Source organism: Malus sylvestris, chromosome 8 (genome assembly GCF_916048215.2).
Source record: "Malus sylvestris chromosome 8, drMalSylv7.2, whole genome shotgun sequence".
NCBI lineage: Eukaryota > Viridiplantae > Streptophyta > Magnoliopsida > Rosales > Rosaceae > Malus > Malus sylvestris.
Window position 1 is genome coordinate 3,117,429 of NC_062267.1, and position 25,127 is coordinate 3,142,555.

At 36.1% G+C, this 25,127-nt stretch overlaps 2 protein-coding genes across 3 annotated transcripts; both read left to right on the forward strand.

The window, feature by feature from the left end:
* The first annotated feature begins 8,530 nt into the window (after positions 1-8,530).
* On the forward strand, positions 8,531-11,982 carry LOC126631812 (histone deacetylase 2). 2 transcript variants are annotated; one of them, XM_050301962.1, is made up of 13 exons: positions 8,533-8,902; positions 8,986-9,041; positions 9,411-9,528; positions 9,623-9,685; positions 9,838-9,906; positions 10,009-10,175; positions 10,294-10,358; positions 10,446-10,492; positions 10,634-10,678; positions 10,771-10,821; positions 10,973-11,059; positions 11,214-11,301; positions 11,557-11,982. In XM_050301962.1, exons 1-13 carry the CDS (start codon positions 8,657-8,659, stop codon positions 11,655-11,657), a joined length of 1,203 nt encoding a protein of 400 aa, XP_050157919.1. In that variant the 5' UTR covers positions 8,533-8,656; the 3' UTR covers positions 11,658-11,982. The 2 variants fall into 2 exon arrangements, with proteins under 2 accessions (XP_050157920.1, XP_050157919.1); XM_050301963.1 differs by lacking the exon at positions 10,771-10,821 and having other exon boundaries at positions 8,531-8,902.
* Positions 11,983-14,311: 2,329 nt separating this feature from the next.
* On the forward strand, positions 14,312-20,481 carry LOC126631809 (K(+) efflux antiporter 6-like). Its single transcript, XM_050301960.1, has 20 exons — positions 14,312-14,793; positions 15,093-15,136; positions 15,367-15,425; positions 15,532-15,610; positions 15,694-15,755; positions 15,849-15,924; positions 16,042-16,116; positions 16,354-16,425; positions 16,556-16,639; positions 16,976-17,044; positions 17,171-17,248; positions 17,375-17,463; positions 17,865-17,961; positions 18,047-18,100; positions 18,602-18,697; positions 18,995-19,183; positions 19,278-19,355; positions 19,503-19,547; positions 19,770-19,859; positions 19,977-20,481. The coding sequence occupies exons 1-20, from the start codon at positions 14,523-14,525 to the stop codon at positions 20,058-20,060; spliced, it is 1,791 nt and encodes a 596-aa protein (XP_050157917.1). The 5' UTR covers positions 14,312-14,522; the 3' UTR covers positions 20,061-20,481.
* The last annotated feature ends 4,646 nt before the right edge of the window (positions 20,482-25,127 follow it).

Consider the following 25,127-nt stretch of genomic DNA (forward strand, 5'->3'; position numbering starts at 1 on the left):
TCAACTCCCGGAAGTGTAGATTAAAATCCAAGTTCTAAAACACTCTAGAAGATGTTATGATCCGCATTCTTTAAATTATAACTATCCTGGAAGAGATAGTGTAATACCCTTGAAGAGGCAATGAATATCCAAAAGAAATGAAAAGTTTTTATGCATACGCATGCACATGAAAATATGGGATCACATATTGATGATAACTAATGGTAATTTTGGTTTTTATAAGTAGCTACTAAATTCATCAATGAGCTGTGTTGATATTAAGTTCCGTTCTTTTTCCGTCAACAAGAATTATTGGCCAAAATGGAAAAACACAATTCCATTACAATTTTGTAAGAACGTGGAAAAATAGAACTATATACTTGAATACAATACAAATAGCCAAAGGATATTGAACCAAGGAGGTTACATATGGGCATTTGTAATACAGTGAAATGCACTCACATGATATGACACAAGGTTGTAACAAGTTCATGTGAATAGAGAATTATATACGAAGGGTTATGAGTCGCCCACATCATATCTCTATAAGTAAATCTCTCAAGTATACATGGGAGCAAATTGCTCTGTATATATTTCAAGGAAAATGTGTCATGAAGTGTAGAAAATCCCTGAAGGATTCAAATTACTTGAAGTAAGCCCCCGAAGGGTAAAGCATAAAATATGTACTCAATACCAATTGATGGTATAAATTGCCTTAGTGAGTACTATCATTATGATATTGTTGCAACATACTAAAATCTCTTGCAAGAGTCAATGACTTTAAATTAGAACTCCTGAAGAGTTGATGATATTAAATTAAGACTTCTGAAGAGTCTAGAAAGATTATAAAGTGTTGAGAGAAATATTACCTCGAACTACAGATCGAACAATCTACCAACACGAATCTTATCCATGATGTTTATGATATTAAAAGAACCATATGGATTGAACATTATGAGTTGAATACGCAAATGATGTAGAAACTAAGAAAGACCATTTATCTTCGTGAGGGTAAAGATAAATTGATATTTGGTCCAGAAGTACCACATCTTAGTGAAATATATGTTTTATTGTATTTAGCACAATACATTGAATGAAATAAAGCTTATCTATTAATATCTCCGAGAAATTACAGATATGTACATACACATGAGTTAAAACAAACAAACAGGATGAAGCCTTCACAAAAGTTGCTCATGTGAAGCATCAGTACTCGGAAGTACCCCAGAAGGAGGAGGCATTGGAGATTGATCATGTGGCACCCCAGTACTTGGCAAAACACTAGAAGGGGAAGACATAAATTGCTTTCGGAATCTAGCAACGAACCTCCGGTGATCATTTTGAATCCGACTTTCGGATTCCTGCAGCTGGTCGAGCTTTCTTTTCATGCTCGTAGAGTAATTATTTGCAAGTACGTGTAACACTCTATTCTCGTGCTTGGGTCCTCTGATCTCTTATTTAAGACTTGTCACCTCAGCCATCAATGATTCAACTTGGCAAGTTTGAGCAAGTAGGCGTTGTCCCATATTGGATACAGAACTCGCACATTGAACACTGAGAGCCAAGGAGTCTTGAACGGCCAACTCATCAGACCATTTTGAAAGGATTCCGTTATCCTTTGGAGTGAGAATATTCTTAGCTACCACAATAGCGGTTATGTTATTCTTCATCACAGAGTCCCCAACTGTAAGAGGACCATTAGAAGATAAGAAGAACTGGCGTTATATATTATCTTGATGCTGCTCGTCTGTATCACTCATAATACTAAAATCTAAGCAAATGTTAGATGGGCAAGCCATTTTCAGAAATGATGAAAAAAAAAAGGTCAAATAAAATCTCAGAAGTACAAGAAGGGGAAATTTTCTACAAGCAACAACTTTATGAGCATACTCTTGAACACAATGGATGTCACTATAAAAGAAGAAGCAACATAGCCACTTATTCAGAGATTGAAGAGGCACTGCTCTCTGAATTTCAAAAGCCAGATTTTCCTGAATAAAGTTCATTGGCATTTTTCAGATGCAATCTCAACCTTTTCTAATATTGCGTGCAACTTTGTCAAAGATCTCTGACAAAGTTGAAAACGTGTAAATCTTATTGTTCTAATTACACCACAGTTGCTGACAAGAGTAAAGACACATCACCACTACTTGCTATTGGGAAATCTCTATATATGCCAACCTCCATTCTCCATAACAAGGCAAACCTGTAAGAATACCTAACTCTTCATCATCTCCGAGAATGCATCTTCAACAAAGCATCTCGAAATAGTCAATTTTCTTCCTCTCCGAGAATACCGCTTCAAAACAAGTCATACTAGAGTAAGATTATCTCATATCATCAGGGTCGAAAGTAAGAGTCTATCATATCATGCTTTCTCCATGTCCTTTACTTTGTCCTTCTTCTTACTTGCAAAGACAAGGATAAAGAAAGCAATATGTCGGAACCTCCACTCAAACTTCGGGTAAGGAACTGACTGCCCGGAACCTTTGCCTGGTTGCTTACCTTACATTGCTCTCGAGTACTCATCTTCAACTGTTGATATGATGTTGGCTATTTACACTGAAGTTGCCGCACATGGATGAGTCACCAAGAAGTGATGAACTATTCAAATGCAAGGGTTGCATTCCACTTCTGCATCAGTTGACAAATCCTAGAAGATAAAATGTCACACATGCATGAGGGAAAACCAGAGAAAATACCATTTCTGCAAGGGGAACAGATAAGGAAAATGAAAATGATACATTGAAGCATGTGGAGACAAGTGCAACAAACACGTGCTGATTCATCCCCGACAAAGTCGAATATCACTTGCCACGTGAAGCTTCTCATGGTCCAATTTCATTTAAGATCAAGCCTTGAAGGTCCTTGAAGAACTCACAAGTCTGATTCAAGATTAAGTGTCTACCACCCTTGAATTAAATTTAGCTCCAAATAAAATGAGTAAATTCAGACCTTTGGATGAAGTCTAGTAGAAGGCCCTCCAGCCCAGTTCAAGAACAAACCTGTGAAAAGTTAATAACAAGTAAAACACCTTTTTTGGTAACTCTCCTCGCTAAGAGACTGAAGCATAATGATCAATGACTAGCCTAAAGAATTTGAAATCAAGGGGAGATGCTTGTCAGGGGGAGCATCCAAAAACTGATCAAGATTTTAACAAGTTAATTGAAGACTTATGTGGGCATCCAAGGGGGATGTTGTAAATAGTGGGTATGTATGCCCACATGCATATAGTAAACATTTCATAAGTTTAATAGTGTTTTGTTTGCTTTTCAAAATGTTTGCTCTAGAAATAGAGCATTACAGGTGTTCAAAATAGGGTGATACAAGAGGAAGAGAGAAAAGAGAGAAAGAGGAGAAGAGATAATAGAGAGAGTTATCTTTGTACTCTTATTATTCCAAATTATAATGAAAACATCACTGCTGCCCCGATGACGTACTCCAGTCACACTGACTGTAGAGGAACCTCGTAAATTTTGTGTCTTGTTTCTTTTATTTCACTGCGCACATTGTCGATTTTACAACAAATTTGTCGTTAAAGTTGTGTTTTACCCTTCTTTGGCAAGGTTTGGTTGGTGGTGCTCCAAATATATCTTATTTGGTTTGATGCGCTTTAACTTAATTGGCCCACGGTTGTTGCGATTCTTTCAAGGAACGGTCAGGTCTTCTCTAAGGAGATAAAGCTGACGTGTGGGTCTTTCTTTTTTCTCGATTGTTTTGCTTTCGTGTATATATTTTGTTATGGAAAATACTTGGCTGCTGAATGTTTCAGCAGGAACTCCTCTTGAAACTTCAGCAGCCAAGCAGCGTTCTTTTGTTATCTCGCTTCTGCGTGTTTGTCTTAAGTTTTGCAAGTGTTGTAACATCAATTGATGTGAATTTACTTTTATGTGAATGTGTATTTTTGTTCACTATTGTCTAATGAGTAATGTTAAAGAAGTCAAATTTTTAAACTAAATTACATGGATGTTGATAGTTGGATTATTGATTAACGTGTTAATTTTTTTTATAGATGACACATCATTTAGTTTGCAAATTTGATCTCCTTATTATTATTCTTCTCTAATATTGTCAAGAAATACTCACTGCTCTAATTATAATCATTGGATGAGTTTAACATTCTAGGTTTGTCTATCCATTACACAGATCTCAAACTATAAACTCATTCAATAGTAATAAATAACATAATAAGGTTTACCATCACTTGCAAAATATTCCCGAAAATATTTCCAGAGTACTCCCATTAAAATTTGTCACGTTTATCAATTTTCCGTAAATCTATATTAAGGGCATGTGATAGCAATGTTGTATTAGGGTTAGGTTTCGTGTTTCCCTGTTATTCGTATTTTTGTTGTTCTTTTAGTAAATTTATCTCTTAGACCATCTCCAATGGTTGGGCTAAAAGTCAAATATTTTAGCCCGGAAAATTTAGTTTTTAGCCCAGAAACAGCTTTTCTGCTCCAACCGTTCTGGCCTAAAATTTTAGCCCGGGATTATTAAAGAATGAACTTAGGCTTTTTTTTTTGTTAAATTTAATTTTTTTAAATAAATATGTAGACTATCGTAAATTAATTTTATGAACATTTTAATCTAAAAAACATTAAATTCCAATAAATATTTAAAATTTTAAATTCTAATTTTTTGGCTAAATTTTGGGGGGGGGGGAAGATGGCCTTGGTTTAGCATTTAGCATTTAGCCCAAAATTTTCCCTTGGGTTGGATTGGGTTTGGGGGAAAATTTTGAAAGGTAATTTGATTTTTAGCCCACCATTGGAGTTTGTCTTAACCTCCAAAAAAAAAAAAAAACAAATATATATATATATGTATTATCTCTTAGTCTTTCTTCATAATATCAATGGGTAAAAATAATGTACCTATATTTAAAACCCTCCGTTTCATCACTGTACTATGGGATCTGTTCGAAAAAGACATTAGGTGTTGTCACGTTGAGCGAAACTTGAATCCCTTCATCGTATATGTATCAGAGTACTGCGGTTCTTCTTTGTTCATGAGTAGTGATTCGATACCAATTTGTTATTATAGTTGTATATAAAAATTCATTTATAGTTTTAGTTTCTTACTTTTCCTCTATACAATTCTTTATTTTTTGGTTTAACAACGAGATTAAACGCTCGACAAGAAAATCATGAGATTTTAGGGTATATGCGATCTGATATACTAGTAAATAGAGTATTAGGTTTCTATTCATGCGCTCCGAGTTCGAAACTCCTCATCTCTTAAATTAGTGTAATGGATTCAAACTCTCCCCCTCCCTCTAATAATAGTAAAACTTTTAAAATATCATGAGGTCTTAGGGTCCAAGCAACGCCTATAACCACAACAACCAAACCTTATGACACTAAGTGAGATTGCCTGTATGAATCTTAGAACGTTATTACACTCGGTTTTGCGTCAAATCTTCCAAGCAGCGTCTGTCAGTAAAAAACACCGACAAGAGACATGAGCTGGATCAAAATATACTATACCAAGTCTTTTTTCATATTGCTATAAGCATGTTTAGAAACAAGCATTGTTCTAAAAATCCGCATCTAGCGCCACCCAGGCACTAGACTGTTGACCATCGCCTCAATTAATCCCTAGGTTTTTGAAAATTAAGAAATGGCTCGTAGACCTGCTTAGGCGCCTGCCTAGACAATGTAGACCCACGTAGGCCTCAGCCTAGATCGCAATTCTTACTTAGATTGAAAATAGATAACTTTCATTTTGCATTTTATTTTTTTAATAAATTATGAGAGACCTGTTGAATACTTAGATTAACCCACATTATATGCTTGTTCCTCATGTTTTCAATATGTTCTAAAACTTTATAATCTATATGACATCCTATTTTGCAATTTGTGTATCACAATGCAATTATGTATTTTTTAAGTATAACATACACTTATTTATACAATGTATAATGAATTTACTTAAATCCTCCTAATCCGTTAGGCCAGCGCCTAGGCGCTAAGCCCCAGCGGACCGCTCAACTAACACCAAACGACATTTAAAACCTTTGAAACAAGCACATGTAATGGATAGATAAACACAAAATTACATCAATTCCCTTCTGTGGGGAAACAAATATCAAAGCATGCATTATTATCGTTTTTTCTTTCTGTAACCCTATCTATATAAAATGATTATGCCTTGTATGATTGTGACTAAACGTAACATTTGATATAACGTGATATCGTTTCGTGCTATCATTGATTAAGTTGAAAATATTGAATATCTTGCCAAATATTAATCAAATTATATGCTTTGTATCTATCGTCCCTTCGGGGACATCCGATAAAATATGTTTTGTGTCACATGTCAGCTCGGGCTCCCACCACATCTCAGGTTCGACTTCACCGTAATACGATATTGTCCGCTTACAGAATTCACTCCCATGTTCATGACATCGAGTAGGTCATGATGATATATTTAAACCCTAGATTTGAGCAAACTATGAGGGTTTTAAGGGTACCTTGAACTAACAGAATATAACCCTCCTTAGTATCCTAGCATTACCCCGCCCATAGAAACAGACCTTATCCTCAAGGTTGAAAACTAGGAAATTGTTGTCTAAAAGCATCAAATTCTTCCCAAGTTGCATCCTCCTTAGAATGATTTTTCCAATGAACAAAGACTTCAGGAATCTGAGAGTTGGCCTTGGTGACCACCCGCTGCTGGAGGATGGCTAATGGAGTTGCCTGTAATAGACCTTCATCAGTGACATCAGGAAGTATAGTAGTAGGAGTCACACCCACACCCAATTGCTTCTTCAAATAGGACACATGAAAAACAGGATGTAATTTCGAGTGAACAGAAAGTTTGAGTTTGTAAGCGACTGCCCCAACCTTTTCCAACACCGCAAAGGGTCCATAAAACTTGGGTTGTAACTTGTGAAATGGATGACAAGCCAAGGACTGATACTGGTAAGAAACAAGTCGGAGGTAAACCATATCACCCACTTCAAAAGTGAGTTCAATACAATGTTTACCCGCCTGATGCTTCATCCGCACCTGAGCCGCTTCCAAATTCGTCTTAAGTTGAGATAGAATATGTGATTGGCGTGACATCGAGTAGGTCATGATGATATATTTAAACCCTAGGTTTGAGCAAACTATGAGGGTTTTATTTAGATTTACGTTTATGTGCTTTAATTAATTCGAAATTAGTTATTTCACATCAAATTGTCACATCCCGGCCCCGGCCCCCACCACATCCAGGCTCAACTCCACCGTAGCACGATATTGTTTGCTTTGGGCCCCGACCACCCCCTCATGATTTTGTTTATGGGAACTCACATGATAACTTCCTAATGGGTCACCCATTATGGGATTGCTCTTGCCCGAACTTGTTTAACTTCGAAGTTTCGATGGAACCCGAAGCCAATGAGCTCCCAAAAGGCCTCGTGCTAGGTAGAGATGAGAATATACATATAAGACTTACAGGATCCACCCCCCTGGACGATGTGGGATGTAACATCTTGTATTTATCATGTTTATTGTTGTTCTTTGAAAATAAATTAAAAATGATAAACATACTAGTATACAAGTTGCACTAAATTTTTTCAATCAAGAAAAACTAAATTGGTACACGCATATACCAAGTATTTTCAACGACAAAAAACTTATATCAAATATCAAAGAAAGATGAAAAAAAATTGCATATGCTTAATAGTTCGAGATTATCTGAAACTAAAAGCTTGTAAAATATATAAATTTCAAATTATGTTTAAAAAAAATATTCTAAGATAATTGCATGTGCAGGATTTCTTTGGTTTAAACTCTCCCCCTTCACTTTAGTGTAAATTAGAATAATAATATTGCATGTATCACAAAAATCCAAAGCAACTCTGATATGAAAATTTAAATTTGATTTTAAAATGTTTTCTAATCTGATCCGTCCAAAAATTATCGCTAGAGAAACACTAGAATATTCTTATTTCAACATTTTCACTTTATATCATGTGTACCCTACTAGAACTTGAAGCTAAAATTTCAATTTTTCATGTAAAATAAAATATACGTGACATGAATTTAAATAAAAATGTTGATTTGAGAATGTAAGTGAGATATCGCTAGTAAACCCCTTATCTCTATTCTCAATAAATAATTATTATTTATCAAAATAAATGTCTCTACGAATCTTCTCAGCCTTAGTGAATCACACGATGATGGTTACGGATAGGTTGAAATGCCTGTGAGTTTTCTAATTTTCAAAATGATGGAATGAGATGACGAAGCCACCAACTTGTTCTTTTCTTAAAAAAAAAAGAAAAAAAAACGAGAAAATAGAGTAGAAGAGAGGATCAGGAAAATAAAAACAAAAAAGGCCCATAGTGGGCCGAGCAGATGGTTATGTACTGAGCCCAATACTTAACCTAAGCCAGCCCAAGCCTTAACCCAACTCAGGCGATCCACGTTGTCGTATTACCTTAACAACCGACTCAAACGACACGTGTAATATTCCCTGTCGCAAACTACGGCAACATCAGCATATCACTCAATCTTATCCGAATCTAATTTAACTACTCGTCAGTTGGCGCGTTCAAATCCATCCGACGATCTGCCGCCAAAATCTCGACCTTCTAACCGTCCGATTAATCCAACTGCATCAACGTGCCTGGAATGCGCTTACCATTTAATCCAATTCAAATCTTTTTAATTTTTAAGTATTCACGAACATGAAGAACTCAGTCATGCCGATTTGGACCGAGTCGACTCGGAATCTAATCACACCAGTCGTCGTTTTGGTCATCACATTCGCCGCCACCGTCAAACTCTCTCAGTCTCTCTACCGCTACAGCCGCCGCCGTGCGAGAAATCGGTCTGAAACGATGTCGTCCGCTTCCTCGTCTGGAAACGACGCCGACGTGCGGCGCAGCCGTGTTCGCTCCAGCAAGCTATACTTCGACATCCCAAACTCCAAGGTAAATCTGTACGTTGATTTGATCTGCGTTTTGAATTTTGTGCTTTGGATTGGAGTCTGATTTTTTTTTTTGTGAATGATCAGGTGCCGTTGATTTACTCGTCCGCGTATGATATTTCGTTTCTTGGCATCGAGAAACTGTGAGTGATCGGTTTGTAGTTCTTGTGTTTCTTTTTAGTTCGAAATTTTAGAAATGTAGGATCCGTTTGGAAATGCTTCTCTAGAAAGCACTTGTGCTATTTGATAAAAATCCAAGTGCTTCTTGGAAGAGAGCGCTTCTTAGAAAATTACTTGGAAGCGCTTGTCTGGAGCAGCAACTGCTTTTACAATAAGCATTTGAATTTTAATAAATATGTCGACATGTTTACAATTACTTCTAGCAGAGTCACTTTTGAGAAGAAGTGCTTCCTACAAAAGCAGTCCCAATTGCGAAGTGTCTGAAGCGCATTTGGTTCTATAAACAATTCCAAACGGAACCTAATTAGTTTCTTACTTTCATACCAATTTAGGCACCCGTTTGATTCGGCTAAGTGGGGTCGCATATGTGGTTTTCTGTTGGTGGATAATGTTGTGGATAAAAATTGCATCGTCGAGCCTCGGGAAGCTTCAAAGAATGATCTCCTTGTGGTAATTTATATGTCTCCTTGATTTAGTTTGTGTATTTTACTTTGTGATTGTTTGTTTGGCATTTGGATTTTACTTATTAGTTAACTTTGAACAGGTCCATTCAGAAGCATACTTGAATAGTCTAAAGAAAAGTGCAAATGTTGCTATGATAATTGAGGTAATAATGCTATAGATTACAAGTCGAATTTGGTTTGGTTCAGTTGGTATAAATATTCCCGAGTGCCTCTGACGTGGACTAATCATTCCGGCAAAGGCTTGTTTCATTCTATGCTATGAAGATTGTGACTTATTTGAGTTATGATGGTTAAGGTACCTCCGGTGGCTGTATTCCCGAATTGCCTTGTGCAGCAGAAAGTTCTTTATCCATTTCTCAACCAGGTGATTTATCACCCACGCTGCGGTTTCGCTTTTCAGTCATTTGGAGAGAGAGGAAAAGAAAAACAAGAGAAATGGTTTTATGCTATTCATATTGTTTTGCAGGTGGGGGGTACTGTCTTGGCTGCAAAGCTTGCAAAAGAGCGAGGATGGGCCATCAATATTGGGGGAGGGTTTCATCACTGCTCTGGGGAGAAAGGAGGTGGATTCTGTGTGTATGCAGATATTTCTCTTTGCATACACTTTGCCTTTGAGTGGTTAAATATATCAAGGTACTAACTTTATGACTGTGGGCGTGATAGTTGAATTATAGTGAGGTTTTGAAAATTTAATTAGTATTTTAAAAAATAAAACTGTATGGATGTGATCTTTCATTGACTGTCGATACAGGGTGATGATTATTGATCTTGATGCACATCAAGGAAACGGCCATGAGACGGATTTTGCCAATGACAGTATGGTTACTTCTTGGTCCACATAGGGGATTTGAACATTTGACTTGAGTCTCTTCTGGAATTCCAATAACTGTTTTGTATGAACAGGTCGAGTCTATATACTGGATATGTACAACCCTGGAATATATCCATTTGTAAGTTTCCTCCTCTTCTAATGTTCTAAGATGCAAGCTTTTTGCACCAAAGTTGCCGGCTGTACTGCTGTAAAGGACTATGAACGCAGGACTCTAGCATAGACCAAGTGTCTAATTCCACCTTCATTTGATCTTCTGTAGGATTATGAAGCAAGGAGGTACATTGATCAGAAGGTTGAAGTAGTGGTGAGCCATTATTATTACACTTGCATATCAGATTATAGTTGTTTGCTACTATGAACTTCAGTAGTGTAATCCTTTTTCTTGAATTTAAACAGAGTGGAACGACAACAAATGAGTACTTGAGAAAATTAGATGAAGCGCTTGAGGTATATGGTTAACTTTGTTGTCAGATATGCTTGACCTCTCATTTCCTGTTCTAATAATATAAGCTGTTTATGGTTAAGTACTCGGTATACATTATTGCTTCAAAAAAGAATGTGAAAAGAACTACATAAAAACTGTATTTGTGTATGTTAGGTTGCTGTGCATAGTTTTGATCCTGAGTTGATAGTCTACAATGCTGGAACTGATATTCTAGATGGAGATCCTCTAGGCCAGTTGAAGGTATCATCGTTCGTTGATCTTTTTGGTCAGACATAATATCACTTTCCTCCATTCTTTTCGGTTCCACATATGGCACATAATCGTGAAATGCAAGTACACAGATTTTCTTTATCAGTTCTTTGTTGATGTGTGTTCATGTTGGCTTGATTTGTAGGTCAGTCCTGATGGGATAACTAATAGAGATGAGAAAGTGTTTAGTTTTGCTCGCAACAGAAACATTCCTATTGTCATGCTCACATCAGGTGCTCTCTCCCTCTCTGTTACGAAAAAATGTCCAAAGTCTAGAAATGAAATTATTAACTTTTACCGATTTCCCGGTTCATTACAATAGCTAATTATGATTATAAGTTTGTTAGTACAAGAATTTGTCCACCTTTTCGAAGTATAACTAGGTTATTGGTTAATCTTGCTCATGCCGATTAGATGACGATTCTACACAGACACACATGGTACTGTGGCATTCTTCAAAATTTTAATCCAGCCCTTTTGTGTTTCAGGTGGTTACATGAAGTCTAGTGCCAGAGTTATAGCAAACTCGATAACCAATCTCTCGAAGAAAAGCCTGATAGATACGGGTAAAAACATCACTATTAGATGAAGTATTCCTCATCATTCACCATCAAGAGGCCGCGGCACAGGTGTTCAGATTCGCGCATTAGGTATTAATCTGAAATAAGCTAGGCATGTATATTTAGCAAAAGCTATGTATATCAGTAGGTAAGTAGGTGTGGAAGGTTAAAATGTGCGTGGATAGCACCATCCATTGTAATATACAGTTGCGCGCTACGCTACTTCTACTCTCTGAGACATAATGGCTTGTCACATTCCTCCGGATATCTGTATAGCTTTTGAGCTGCAGCCGGTCGAGATCTGAGTTACGATGTCGATCCAGTGAATGAAAAAAATTAGCGTTACTTCGATCATCTTCTTCTCTTCCCCTTACGGTTACAGGTACTTAGTTCATAGTTATGCATTATGTGTGTATCAAACCTTCTTTATCGGTATATCCTATGAAATTTCGAAATGAGGTTAAAAGACTGCCGTCGACTGCCGTTCTCTGATGCTTAAGCCTGGACTTACGTTGAGTATCACACTTGACATTATAAAGAATCCGTTGCCGTACAAAACTAAGTACTTATTATTTAACGTTTTCGTACCCTCTTTCCCCGCTTTTACCGCTATGTATCGGTTTTTTTTCCTTCACAAAAATACTGTTAGTGGGTTATATTGTTAGTGGAGAGGGTGATTGGTGGGGTTGAACTCAAGCATCAGGTGCATAGGCATGATTGTTTTCCGTCATTGATGTAAAACACTGTCTACATTTCTATATATTGTTGAGTGTATTAGTTTTTAGCTTGTATTATTGGGAAAGCCCTTAATTTGATAGGTGGTAAATGTATTAAGAGATGGTTTTTGTGGAGATAGGATTCTCGTCAGATCTTCTTAGTGAGGATCTCCGGGATCCTTTAATCTTGTCCGCTCATCGTACATCATGTGATCAGTTTTCGTCAGATAGTGTTTGTGTTCAATTTTAAATAATATAATTTAAAATGATTTCTGACCGCACAATATACTATAAAAATACATGATTAATGATCCCTAGAATTCTCGGAAAGAGGATCCGATGAGGACCCTATCTCCTTTTGTGGCCCTTCCTCGTTCTCAAAATAAATAGTGGTTTGAGTGGCAAGTTGGCTACAAGTCCATATCAAACATAAAAGAATTATGTTGGCGTGTTAGATATCAAACTACGTCGTTTTCTTGAGTTGTGACAAATTGCCAAAGGCATTGAACAAGTTGGAGGTCAATCACATATGCCCTTCACGTTTCCAAATAATGGATAATGTGTTGGAAAATGATTTTCGCCAGTTATTTTTCTCGTTTCATAAATCCATATTTATTTGTTTTATTTGTTCAAAACTATTTAAAAATAAACATGGATGTGCTTGAAAATAAAAAATGTGTGCGAAAATTACTTTTAGTACGTTTGTCTTCTTAAAAAGAGACTGGTTGGTAGTTTCGTCACAGCAATTCATCATTTTGAAAGCTAGGAAGACTCATAGAGACATTTTAGTCTCTCTCTGCCCACAATCGTGTGATTCGCCAGCACCAAGAATCGAACCTAGGAAGTATAGTGTGGAATATGGACCTAAAATTCGTCCATAACCACTAAGCCATCCAGTGGTGATTTTATTAATATGTTTTCGATTATATTGGGTTTGACATATTATGCTAATCAAGTGCAATGATGTTCCTATGCTATACCAACCTCATTTTTCTTCCCAACAAATTATACGTAGGCCGTTATCATTTGCACAACATGGTTGGTTCAAAATCATCCAACTTTCGTTGTGACATTTTCAATATTTCATGAAGGTGGATACTAGAAAATGAAAATCAAATGAAGCTTATTTTTGGTATCTTTTCTGACTAAAACTATATTTAGGGTTACTAGTTTTGCAAAAGAGGCAACCTCAACTCAGATGGGCAAAACAAAAGCCGCTTGTAGCTCAAGCGGTTTAGGGTGCTCACGATCTTGTGTTCAATTTCCTAACCAATTGTATAGATTGAAGAAGAACTAGGATGCGCAAACACTGATTTGGCAAAAAAATAAAAAGTGTGGACAAATCATTGAAACAATTCAAATCGACTGTACCTAGTAATTCGAGCTATTTTGATTCAATTTGTACACTAAAATTTACACTCGATTGAATCAAATCACAAGTACTTTAGTTTGACCTATTTAAAGAACTACAAACACTTAACGAAATTTTAATTCGTCCTCAATTATAATTAAGGATCAACAAACAAGGTATTATGCCACTTAGTATTACGATCTATTGATATTTTTATTCACTTGTAAATAAGAGGTATTAGGTTCGATTCCACCAAAGGCGAATTTGAACCATATTATTGCTAGCCATTGTGAGGCTAAGCCAGCCCCTATTCTTAGCACCGATAATATCATTTGTTCAAAAAAAACAAACGAGCTATTATACCAACTATTCAATACCAAAATTTATAAGTTCTATAATTTTTCAAGTCAAAATCAACAAGGCATTAAGATACAATTTACTGTCCGAATTTTACAAGGAATTTGAAAATATAACCGAACCAAACCGAACTACACCGGCCTCTACCCTAAACTAAGCTTTTTGACCACAAATAACACATTAATTCTGATGACCCGCCGGCGGCTCTATAAAACTCACACATGCTGGACGGTTTACGGTTTCTGCCGACGACGGAATCCCCCCACACATTTTGTTTAATTAATTCCAAGATTTAATGAGACTATGACTCCCATGTTGACCACACCACCCTAACTCTGGTTAGTCCCCACTCCCTCTCTCCCCCCTCTCTCTCTACACTCTCTGCCAATCGCGATTTCCCATTCGTGAAGCTTTTCAACCGTCGCGGTTTCCGTCGTTAACCGTCGCCGCCGCGCAGCTGCATTTCTGCAATGTTGAGAAGAAGCTCGTCCTCCTCCTCGCTCGGCGTCCTCGCCGTTGTCGTCCCTGCTCTGCTCCTTCTCAGCTCAGATTTGCTTTTCTCACTCTCGCTCGCTGACCCGCTCGCTGCTGCTGACGACTCGGTCACTGATTCAGATCTGCTCCTCAGCGCCAACGCTACCGAGTCCAATGTCTCGCTTTCCAAGCCCAAAGAAGGCAGCTTTGCTGACATGATCGACAAAGCTCTGGAGAACGAGTTCAAAGAGAATGATCAGAACGAAGGTTCGTAGTAGATCCGATGTTCTTCCTCTTTTCTATGCATTTTGGTTCAATTAGGGTTTAAGGTCGAAACCCAAAACGAAATGAGAAGAAATTTCAAGGATCTTCGGATTTTGTGTTTGGCTGAGAGGAAAAGATAAGAAATTTGTTAAGAAAAGTTGGCTGTGGTGAAAATTTCATTCTTAAAAATCCATCAGATCATGCTTAAATGGTTAAATGCAGTTGTTATGGTTGGTGAATTCATTTTTTAGTCTTAAATTAAACTAAATTATAGTGTTTCCCTTTGCTTGTTGTACTTGCAGCTACTGATCCTGGAAGTTTCAACAACAGCGTCGCCGGCCAGCAGGTGAATACTAAGCTAATTTATCTAGCATTGAACCATTTCTTAAGATCTGATTCGGTGTTGTTCAAGAAATTCGAAACCTTTACATCAAACCATTTCTTATCATAATTCATTGGTTGCTAGCGCAAAATATAGTGCAATCTAATGTTTTGATTCATACTTGATTTGGTCTCAAATGTGATATGTTATAAATCTCTCTAATTTCATTGTTTACCTATCTTTGTGTGGATCAGGCGGTACTGGAAACAGTTGCGAGAGTAAAGTCGAAGAAAAATGAGACGAAAGAAGAAAAGTACATGCTTCTAACTTGAAATCAGTACAATTTTTCATGTATTCTTTATCACTTGATTCTAGCCATTATGGCATGTTTCTCACTAACTCTGTTGTGGAATAAATAGGTCGTTTCAACTACATGATGTTTTCAATCTGGATAATGATAATAGAGGAGAAGATACACCAACACTGATTGATCGCAAGGTAAGATTTCTTCATGGAAAATACAATTGCTGCAGGTATTTATCTTCACGGTCCTAAATGTAACTTTGTTTTAACATTTTTAGGACAATGTCTTCATAATATCAAATTTTAAATCAAAATATCCAGTGCTGCAACTAGATTTGAGGTAAACTTACTAGCTCATTACAGTTTTGTTAAGTTCATTAGTCTTCGCTTAACAAAAATGCTGATTTGAACTGGTCTACTGGTTGTATTGTAGATTAATATCAGATTTGGTGGTCGTTATTGTATCTGCAACCTGTGGTGGCATTGCCTTTGCTTGCGCTGGACAACCGGTCTGATACATACATACATACATACGCATGTTCATATATTTCCAAACTTAATAGAGAAAATATAATGCTATGATCTTAATGTTCATATTCTGCTTCCTTGATACTAAAACTTGACAGGTTATTAGTGGATATTTGCTAGCTGGATCCGTTATTGGACCTGGAGGTTTCAACTTCGTCAGTGAAATGGTTCAAGTATGTTTTACCCTACAATTTTATTATCCAAGAAGAAATTCTTCATTTGTAATCTTGTAGTGAACAATAAAAGTTTTCAGTAAGGCATCTTAAGTATGCCTCTGTTATGAAATAATAAAAGAAACAATGCTTTATCTTAGAAATAGGATTTGTTCTATTTGATTGCTAATATACTCTTCTTATGGAAAGATAGTTATATGTCTCACATCCGTTTTTTGCTCTGGTTTATTGGTGCAGGTTGAAACTGTGGCTCAGTTTGGGGTAATCTTTCTACTTTTTGCTCTGGGTTTGGAGTTCTCCACAGCAAAGGTAGACTCTCTCTCTCTCTCTCTCTCTCTCTCTCTCTCTCTCTCTCTCTCTCTCTCTCTCTCACTCTCTGCAGTTTTGATATGCTTATAACAGAGTAAAATTAATCAAATTCACCCCTACATTATTGTAGCTTCGAGTTGTTCGAGCGGTTGCTGTTCCAGGAGGGCTGCTACAAATCTTCCTATTTATGTGCCTGTGTGGTATTACCGCCTCAGTATGTCTACTAATTTCTACAGGATTTCTGGCTATTGAAAAATCCATTCAAAACTAGAACATAGAGCTGTGATACATTTATGTATACCACATGAAGTTGGACTAGAATACACTTCTTTTAAGCTCCTCTCCTGCATCTTGACACTCTTATTCTTTCTATGTTGAATCCTATGAGTAATTTGTAATTAGTCTACCATATCTCGTATATGTAAGTGTGCACTTCAGATAAATTTTCTCGACATTTAGTTTTTTTGAGCCAAATGTTCCGTTAATGTAGACTGTGTTATAGATGTTTCTCATTCTCAATGCTGCAGTTCTGATTGGATGCTGTTTGCAGTTATGTGGTGGTAAAGTTTCCGAGGGGATATTCGTTGGTGTGTTCCTTTCTATGTCTTCAACAGCAGTGGTAAATTACCATAAACCTACCTCATGCACACCCACATCCACACAGCTTTGCACCTACTTTCACTCCTATTTAACCATTTTTTTATGCATAGTATTCACAGGTCACATTAATTTTCTATTGGCCTAGGTGTTGAAATTTTTGATGGAAAAGAACTCCACTAATGCCCTTCATGGCCAAGTCACCATTGGCACTCTTATTCTGCAGGTTTGTTGGTTATATATACACATTCCTTTGATGTACTTTTGGTTTCCTTTTCGAATGTTGAATTTCTGCATTTTAGCACTGATTTATCAATCTTCTAAATATGTGTTGAGAAGATTTTGCTTGCAGGATTGTGCTGTGGGTTTGCTGTTTGCTTTGCTTCCAGTTTTGGGTGGGACTTCGGGTATTCTTCAAGGAGTGATGTCTATGGCTAAGCTGTGAGTTTGCGTTTCCTTTTAATTGTGTTTTTGTTCCTTTTCCTTGTGGAACAATCTTGAAAACCAACTTATCATTTTCACTTGATATGTGTGGTAGTATATATTTTACATGTTCTAGCTTGATGTTAAATCTCCTGAAGGCATACATGGTCACTTGCTGTCACCCATTATGATTTCTATATAAATGGGTTGGGCCACTATTTTTAGTTTATGAATCTTATAGTTTATAAAAAAAGTGAACTTGCTGGTAGCTCTGTTATCATATTTATTTTATATGATTGAAGATGAGGTTCTGAAGATGTTTACAATCTTTCTTGTTCTTTTCTATGAAATTACTTAACTAGTGACAAATCCATACACTGATTATATCTTTATAACATCTTGATTCTTCTTTTAAACAGGATGGTGACGTTGATTACATTTTTGGCTGTTCTTTCTATTTCATCTCGTACTTGTGTTCCTTGGTTACTTAAACTGATGATAAGTTTATCTTCACAGGTACCATTTTCTTTTCTTTGTCCCAGAAAATTGCTAATTGTCTGTAAGCTACATTTTTCTTTAATTATAAATGTCATCTTTGCAGACCAATGAACTCTACCAATTGGCATCAGTCGCTTTCTGCTTGCTTGTTGCCTGGGTATGTTTTCCTTCTCGGTTTATTTGTCTGGAACCTTGCTCCATCTTGCCGAGCTTCGCATTCTCTTGTTCAGTTTGCTATAGAATCATATTCATTAGTGTTTCTTTTATTATACTTCATGGTTGTTTTCCCTTTTTACAAGTTGCTTTGCTAATGCATTAGGAGCATTACATCTGGTGTTGTACTTAATCTTTAGCTCTAGCAAGTAAGATTGATTGATGACCTAAGAATAATTTTCGGCTACTAATTTTTGCTCCCTAAACATCCTTAAATTGGTCAACATGTCCTAGTCCTACTATGTCTCATGAGTGATGCTTATAAATTTTGTCCATCACACCATGTACGCATAGACCCTCAGCATCTAGTTAATAGGGTCCTTGTGCATCTAATGAGTTTATTTAAATGATGTAAGATAGTTGAATGCTTGAGTTGCCTGACATGCATGTCAGGTTCTACCGTTCTAGTCATGCCACTGTAATCTAATTGCTTTTACAATTTCAGTGTAGTGATAAGCTGGGACTAAGTCTGGAACTGGGTTCCTTCGCTGCGGGAGTGATGATATCAACAACTGATCTTGCACAACATACACTAGAACAAGTAAGGCTATATACTTTAGACTGCATGATTAGTAACGGGTACTTCAATTGCTCAACTGATCTTCCATGTTTATCTGGAAAGTGAACTTCCTTCAGTCCCCATGCCAATCTGATTTTCTGATTTTTGAGATGCATTATACATATAAGTTATTCTGGCATAAAAAAGAGTACAACCGGCAGTATCACAATCATTATACTGTTCCTTTTGTGGTCCACATGTGGATAAAAAATTGTTACTGATAATGTTGAAGTTCCTTGATAGTAAAATAGCAGCACTGAAGTTTGTTGCTTTTTGCAGATTGAACCCATTCGCAACCTTTTTGCTGCGCTTTTTCTTGCCAGCATCGGGATGCTAATCCATGTTCAATTTCTTTGGAACCACGTCGATATATTACTAGCATCTGTTATATTAGTAATCATCATAAAAACAATTATTATCACCATGGTTGTCAAGGGATTTGGTTACAACAACAAAGCATCATTTCTTGTAAGTTTGATTTGGAAGTCACCTTTTCATATTGCCTCTTTCTAGTAATTTAGTTATTGACATATAAAGAATTCTTGTATTTGTAATTGTATAGGTTGGAATTTCTCTGGCACAGATAGGCGAATTTGCTTTTGTTCTTCTAAGTCGTGCCTCTAATCTCCATCTTGTTGAGGTTAGTGCTACTATTGAAGTAGATTGTGATGATACTTAAGGTGCACGGTACATCACTGGCCGTGTTCTTTGGATCTTTAACCTCAATCTTCTAGCACAATGGTGGGATAATTATGAGCTAGTTTGCTGAAACTTTGACCATTTTCAGGGGAAATTATATCTGCTGCTTCTTGGAACCACAGCACTTAGTCTGGTATAAAAATTCTCTCTGTTCAGTGTTATAACGTGATTTTTTTTTAGTTCGTTCTTGTTACTTATCTACCTAGCTGTCATTTTTTGCCTTAATGCATGTGGTTTTGTTGATGAAAAGGGAGTTAGATCACCCGAGCATTATATATGTGAATATGGTCATGTATATTGATCACATCTCGTATACTAGTTTTATGACGCAAATATTTTCTGAAATCTGTTGTAGGTGACCACTCCTTTTCTATTCAAGCTAATTCCTGGTTTAGTGCATCTTGGTGTGCTTTTAAGATGGTTCCCTCCCGATGGTGCTGTTGAGGTATTGACTTAAACTCAATTTTAGAAATGGTTCCATACAACTTGATCGAAATCAACAATTCCACGCTCGCATTACATCTTTATCTTGACGTCTCTTACATATGTTTGACAACTTCAGATTGGGTTTAAAGGAGAAAACCTTCGCTCAGAAAGTGGCAAACAACGCGTTATTTTGATGGTCCGAGAATCACATGATTCGTGATCTCTGTATAAAGGACGCTGTAAAGGCAATCTCCGGCTTACCCAAAATGTTTTACTCCAGCCACATTTGGGGATTGGAGTTGAAGGAGTTAACTATTATCTTTACTTCTCATACAAGTCGACTCCGGAGTAATTTTCCGTTCACATTACCGGCCCAAGCCAACGGTTCAAATCGAGCCTCAGTAATGGAAGAACGAGACTAACTGCTGAAAGAAGAAACACATGATGCTCTCTACCTTTATAATATTCATTTTTTCCAACTGTTACTTGATTTTTTTGGAATTGTAACATAATTTTTTCTTGTAATTTTTTTCCCCTTCCCCCCTCTCTGGCTAGTGTAGAATTTTGGATACATCAAGTAATCTGTATATCATACCTCCTTTCTTTCTCTAAGCTTAATTGCAAACACACACTAAATTAAATGGGGTTTCTTTCCTTATGCAATTTCAATTTCCATAGGTGTCGACATGTGACCTTGAAACAAGCACTGGTAACCACCATCGATATATTACGTAGACCGGAGGAATTTTTGACTCGTCACTGTTTGTATATAAGCATGTGTTTATTGCTCTCATCTTCTAATGATTAGGTTGTCTGAATATGTGATTAGTTGAACTCACATAAGTATGAAACTATGTAGTCTCCTCTTGTTTTTTAGAGTGAAAAGACCTAAATAATTACTAGGGTACGGTTGTTTGTGACAAAAATAATCAGCTATATGTCACTTAGTGGGTTGACTTTATAAATATTAGGACGCTACCTTACTCGGTTTTGCGTCAACTATTCTGTTAAGTATTTTATATTTGTTCTTAAAGTCTATTTCTAAGTTTTCCCCTTCCTCTTTTCCTTGAGCCTCCGTTTCTCAATCGCATCTTCTAACTGCAGCATCTGTAGGTCTTTGGTTCATGTGTCCAAATCACCTTAACTGATTTTCTCTCATCTTATCTTCAATTACGATGTTCCTACTTTATCTCAGATATCCTTGTTCTTAATCTTATTATTTATCGTGTGAGAATAAATGTATATGGATAAGTTGGTCTGTGAATCTGTGATACAGGTGTATACAACTTTTTAAACTGTTTGTGTATAAAACTTAGTGATAGTGTTTTTTCTTGAGAAATGTTAAGGATACTCACAATAGTGTGACTTTTTATATACTCCCTGTCAACTCATCTTTTTGACACAATATTTTATAATATTGGCACGAAAATTATGTCAAAAAGATAAAGTGACGAAAAGTCCACGGATAAATCCACTATTGAGAGAGTCTACTTAATTAGCATTTTGCTTCTTTCTAATCTACTATTAATTATTTACTCTTCTTTCTTGGTTGGGGAAATGGTGTGCGGTCATCAAACGGGAAGCCCCTATATTCGACAATATTTTTTCAGAATTCCCGCATCCCAAGCTCTTCCTTCTTGCGTGAAGATGTAGAAGATGACGGCGGTGTTGAAGCCGAAGCTGCTACAAGTGAATCAGATGAGGAAGAAGAAGATAGCAGATCAAGTTGGACCCCAATGAGCTCGAGGCCACCACCAGAATGTATATTCAGCTGCCTCGTGGTGGTGGTGTTGGCGGCGGCGGAAGTCCTTGAATTGTAACCCGTATTCCCACACCATGAGCATTTTCTGCCCATCTCAGAAAGGGGGTCGCACTGACCAGGTCCGGACGACTGTTTACCAAAAATACAGGTCTCCACATGAGACCATGTATGGGGTTGACGCCTGCCCAATGCCGGAAGGGCGTCATCGCACATGTCCCTGGCTTGGGACGACCCCCATTTACGATTTTGTTTTACTTGTTTATAAAGTATATGTATATTTGAAGTTGCACCAATTAACTGAATTGAGTTCTTAGCTGAAGTATTCTCACACTTTTTTTATCTATATACAGATCCAACTAGTTCAAATACCACAAGGGCATATTTTTATGTAATTTTTATTTTTTATTTTTTGTTTTTGTTTTTAAAAGCAAAGAGTTTTGAACACTAAACATAAGAGATGCAAATAGGTACATAACCATCATACCGTGCTTTATTAAGGGATGCAAATAGGTACATAACCATAACACAATAAAACAATATAAAATATAAAGGAAAAATATTTCAACTAAAATTTTAGACTTGATAAGGTTCTCCGTTTGAATCTCGCATATGATCTCCGAATCGTGATCGTCCGTGCCAGTACTGTCAGTAGATAATAAACATTAGATTTAGAACTCATCATTATATTTTATCCCGAAATCGTACGATAAGATCTAACTAGTTACTTTCCAACCTTGTTTTAAGTTTGATGATGAATTAGAAAGGACCACAAATCCATTCCGACAACAGAAAATATTAGTGTATTGCATGTGCTTTGTTGAATTTTCATCTTTCTTGAATCTTCCAATAATTTATAGCTAGTAGGGTTGATGATTACCTTATCATTTTTTTTTGGATCAAAGATTACTTTATAGTATCTTCACCAAAATGTGCAGACCAATTAATTAATAGGAAAACTAATGAAAAGGGTTTGAAAACTTTGAGATTTAATGATAAAGACAAAATAAATGATAAAGTGAATAGTACCAGGATTGACTTTTTAGTGTAAAAATGTGGTTTTTCGTTAAAATGAACAGTACCGGATGCTTTTCGTTAAAGTTCCCTTAATTAATTACTTAATTAACTTTCTTTAATCGAGAAATGATAAGAAAATTATCTTAAAGTGAAACTTTTCATTGATTTTCTTAAAATAGAACTTTCTTCGAATTCTTTATTATCTCGAAATTTAATATTAATTTTTATGTCAATGTTATAAAATATTTTGCTAAAAATATGAGATAAGAAGAGTCTAGCGTCTCATTTTTTGGAGAATGACTTTAAGAAACTTAAACTAAAGTATAAAACAAGATTTTTTTTAAAAAATCTGGAAAATGAAAAAAATTATTCAACGTCATAGATTTCAGCATACCGCCATACATTTAAAAAAATCTGGAAAATGAAAAAAATTATTCAACGTCATAGATTTCAGCATACCGCCATACATGCAGAGGCTGAGCTATATGTTATCTGTTTCCTTTCTTCTTTTCTCTCCACTTTGCGTGAAACCATGACCCCCACCCAGATGAACACAGCTGCATGGCCACCATACAAGTTGAGTAGTTGTTGCACCATTTCTGTTGTATTATATAAAATACTAAAAAATTTAAGTTCGTTTGAAAGTGTTTTTAAAATTGATGAAAACACTGTTGGTGAAATGCTTTTTAACCCAATTCATAGTAGGTAAATCATGAAAAAACACTTAAGTGTTTCATACAAAAAGCACATAATCGGCGCTTTTTGCATGAAGCACTTACAATGCTTTTAGAACCTAAAATATTTTCTTTAAGTGTTTTCAATTATTTTAAAAGCACGTTCAAGCAAACTCTTTATGTGCAAGATGTCCGTCAGGTAATAAATGACGGAGTTTATATCTATAATTGATACTTGTCAATACATTTTGTGGTAAACACGTTTACTGATGTTTTGGCAATATATCAACAATTAATCTATCAATTAACAAATATTGAACAGTTGTGTAGAGAAGAACTGAATAATCCACGATCAATTTATTACAAAAGAAAATGTCAAAAGATTTGCCGTGTTTCGGAATAAAATCCAAGAACCCCACGACTGCATCATAACTAACAGCCTACCACCGTATCACACTACGCAACATGTTCAAACCAAAAAGCATATAAAGTGTTCTATCCCTTTCATCAAATATTGCAACCAACAACAACACACCATAACCACAACACAGGTAGCTCAATAGTTCGAGACAACTTTCAGGTTTATATTTTAAATGACACATTCTGGGTTTAAATTTGGCGTTGGTAAACTATACGATGGTGGTTAGTGAAAACTGAAATGTTTGTGCGAGTTTTCCCAACCTTTAGAAAAGTAGATTGATGTGACAAAGCCACAAACTAATCTTTTTTTCTTTTAAAAAAAAAAAACCAGCACATAGTAACTTCATTCGTATTTATTGCTGGACAAGCCTTAAAATAATGAACAACTTGATGTACGGCTAAAGATTCATTTTTTAAGGATTCAATAACGAAGAATTCCGTGTCAAATCTGAACAAAGTCCATACTAGACGAACTTTGAAACTGATAAATCACTATAACGAAAATTGTAAAGACATAAAAAGGAGTTTACAACTGAGTTGGCTCTCTTGATTTCGATTTCAATTTTCATTATCGTTTGTTAAAAAGAAAAAAATATTAGCGAGACATTTATCTCTTTTTTGTGTATGGGTTCGCAAAAAATAGACCAACTTTGATAAAAGCTGAAATTACATATCACGCGGGAGTCTGTTAGAGTAGTCACATGATCCACGGATCTCCAGCTTGCCTTTTCAACGATTGCGACTACTCCGCCCTCCGTTTACAGTCCTTTTGTCCTTTTTCTTGTTTTACCTTATCTACCCCCGCCTTTTTCCATATTTACATGCATGCCCCTCCCAAAATTATCACCAACTATTGCTAATCCAATCTTGATTGTCTCAAAAACTATTTGATCTCATAGACTAATCAAGACAATTAACATGCATGCATCAATCCAAAAGAAGATGATGACACGTATGTTTTGAAACACAAGTATTAATCTTGCTCCTAATCATGAGTGACAAATTAAATAAACTTACGAGTAAGAGATTTCAAGTTCAATTTTTATAAATGGCTAGTTTAAAATTTTTAATCAACACAAAAATAGTAAGTTAAAGTCAACCCCAAACCAATAAATCTCTTTTGCTTTGCAAAGTGTCGTGAGAAAAATATCTTTTACACTCAGTTTTACCCTTGTTTTGAAAATAAGTTTTTTCAACAACACAAACCCATAACCTTTGAGTCACAAAGAAACAACTTTTTTATTGTGCCAAATCTTGTAAATGAATACCAATCTATTATGCTCATCACCTATTGCACGACTTACCCCAAATTCCTCACTACAATACTATAAAATATCGTTGTATACAAAAATAAAATAACTTATAAACTCTTATAACACCATTAAGAAATAAAACACCATTAAAGTAAAAGTAAATA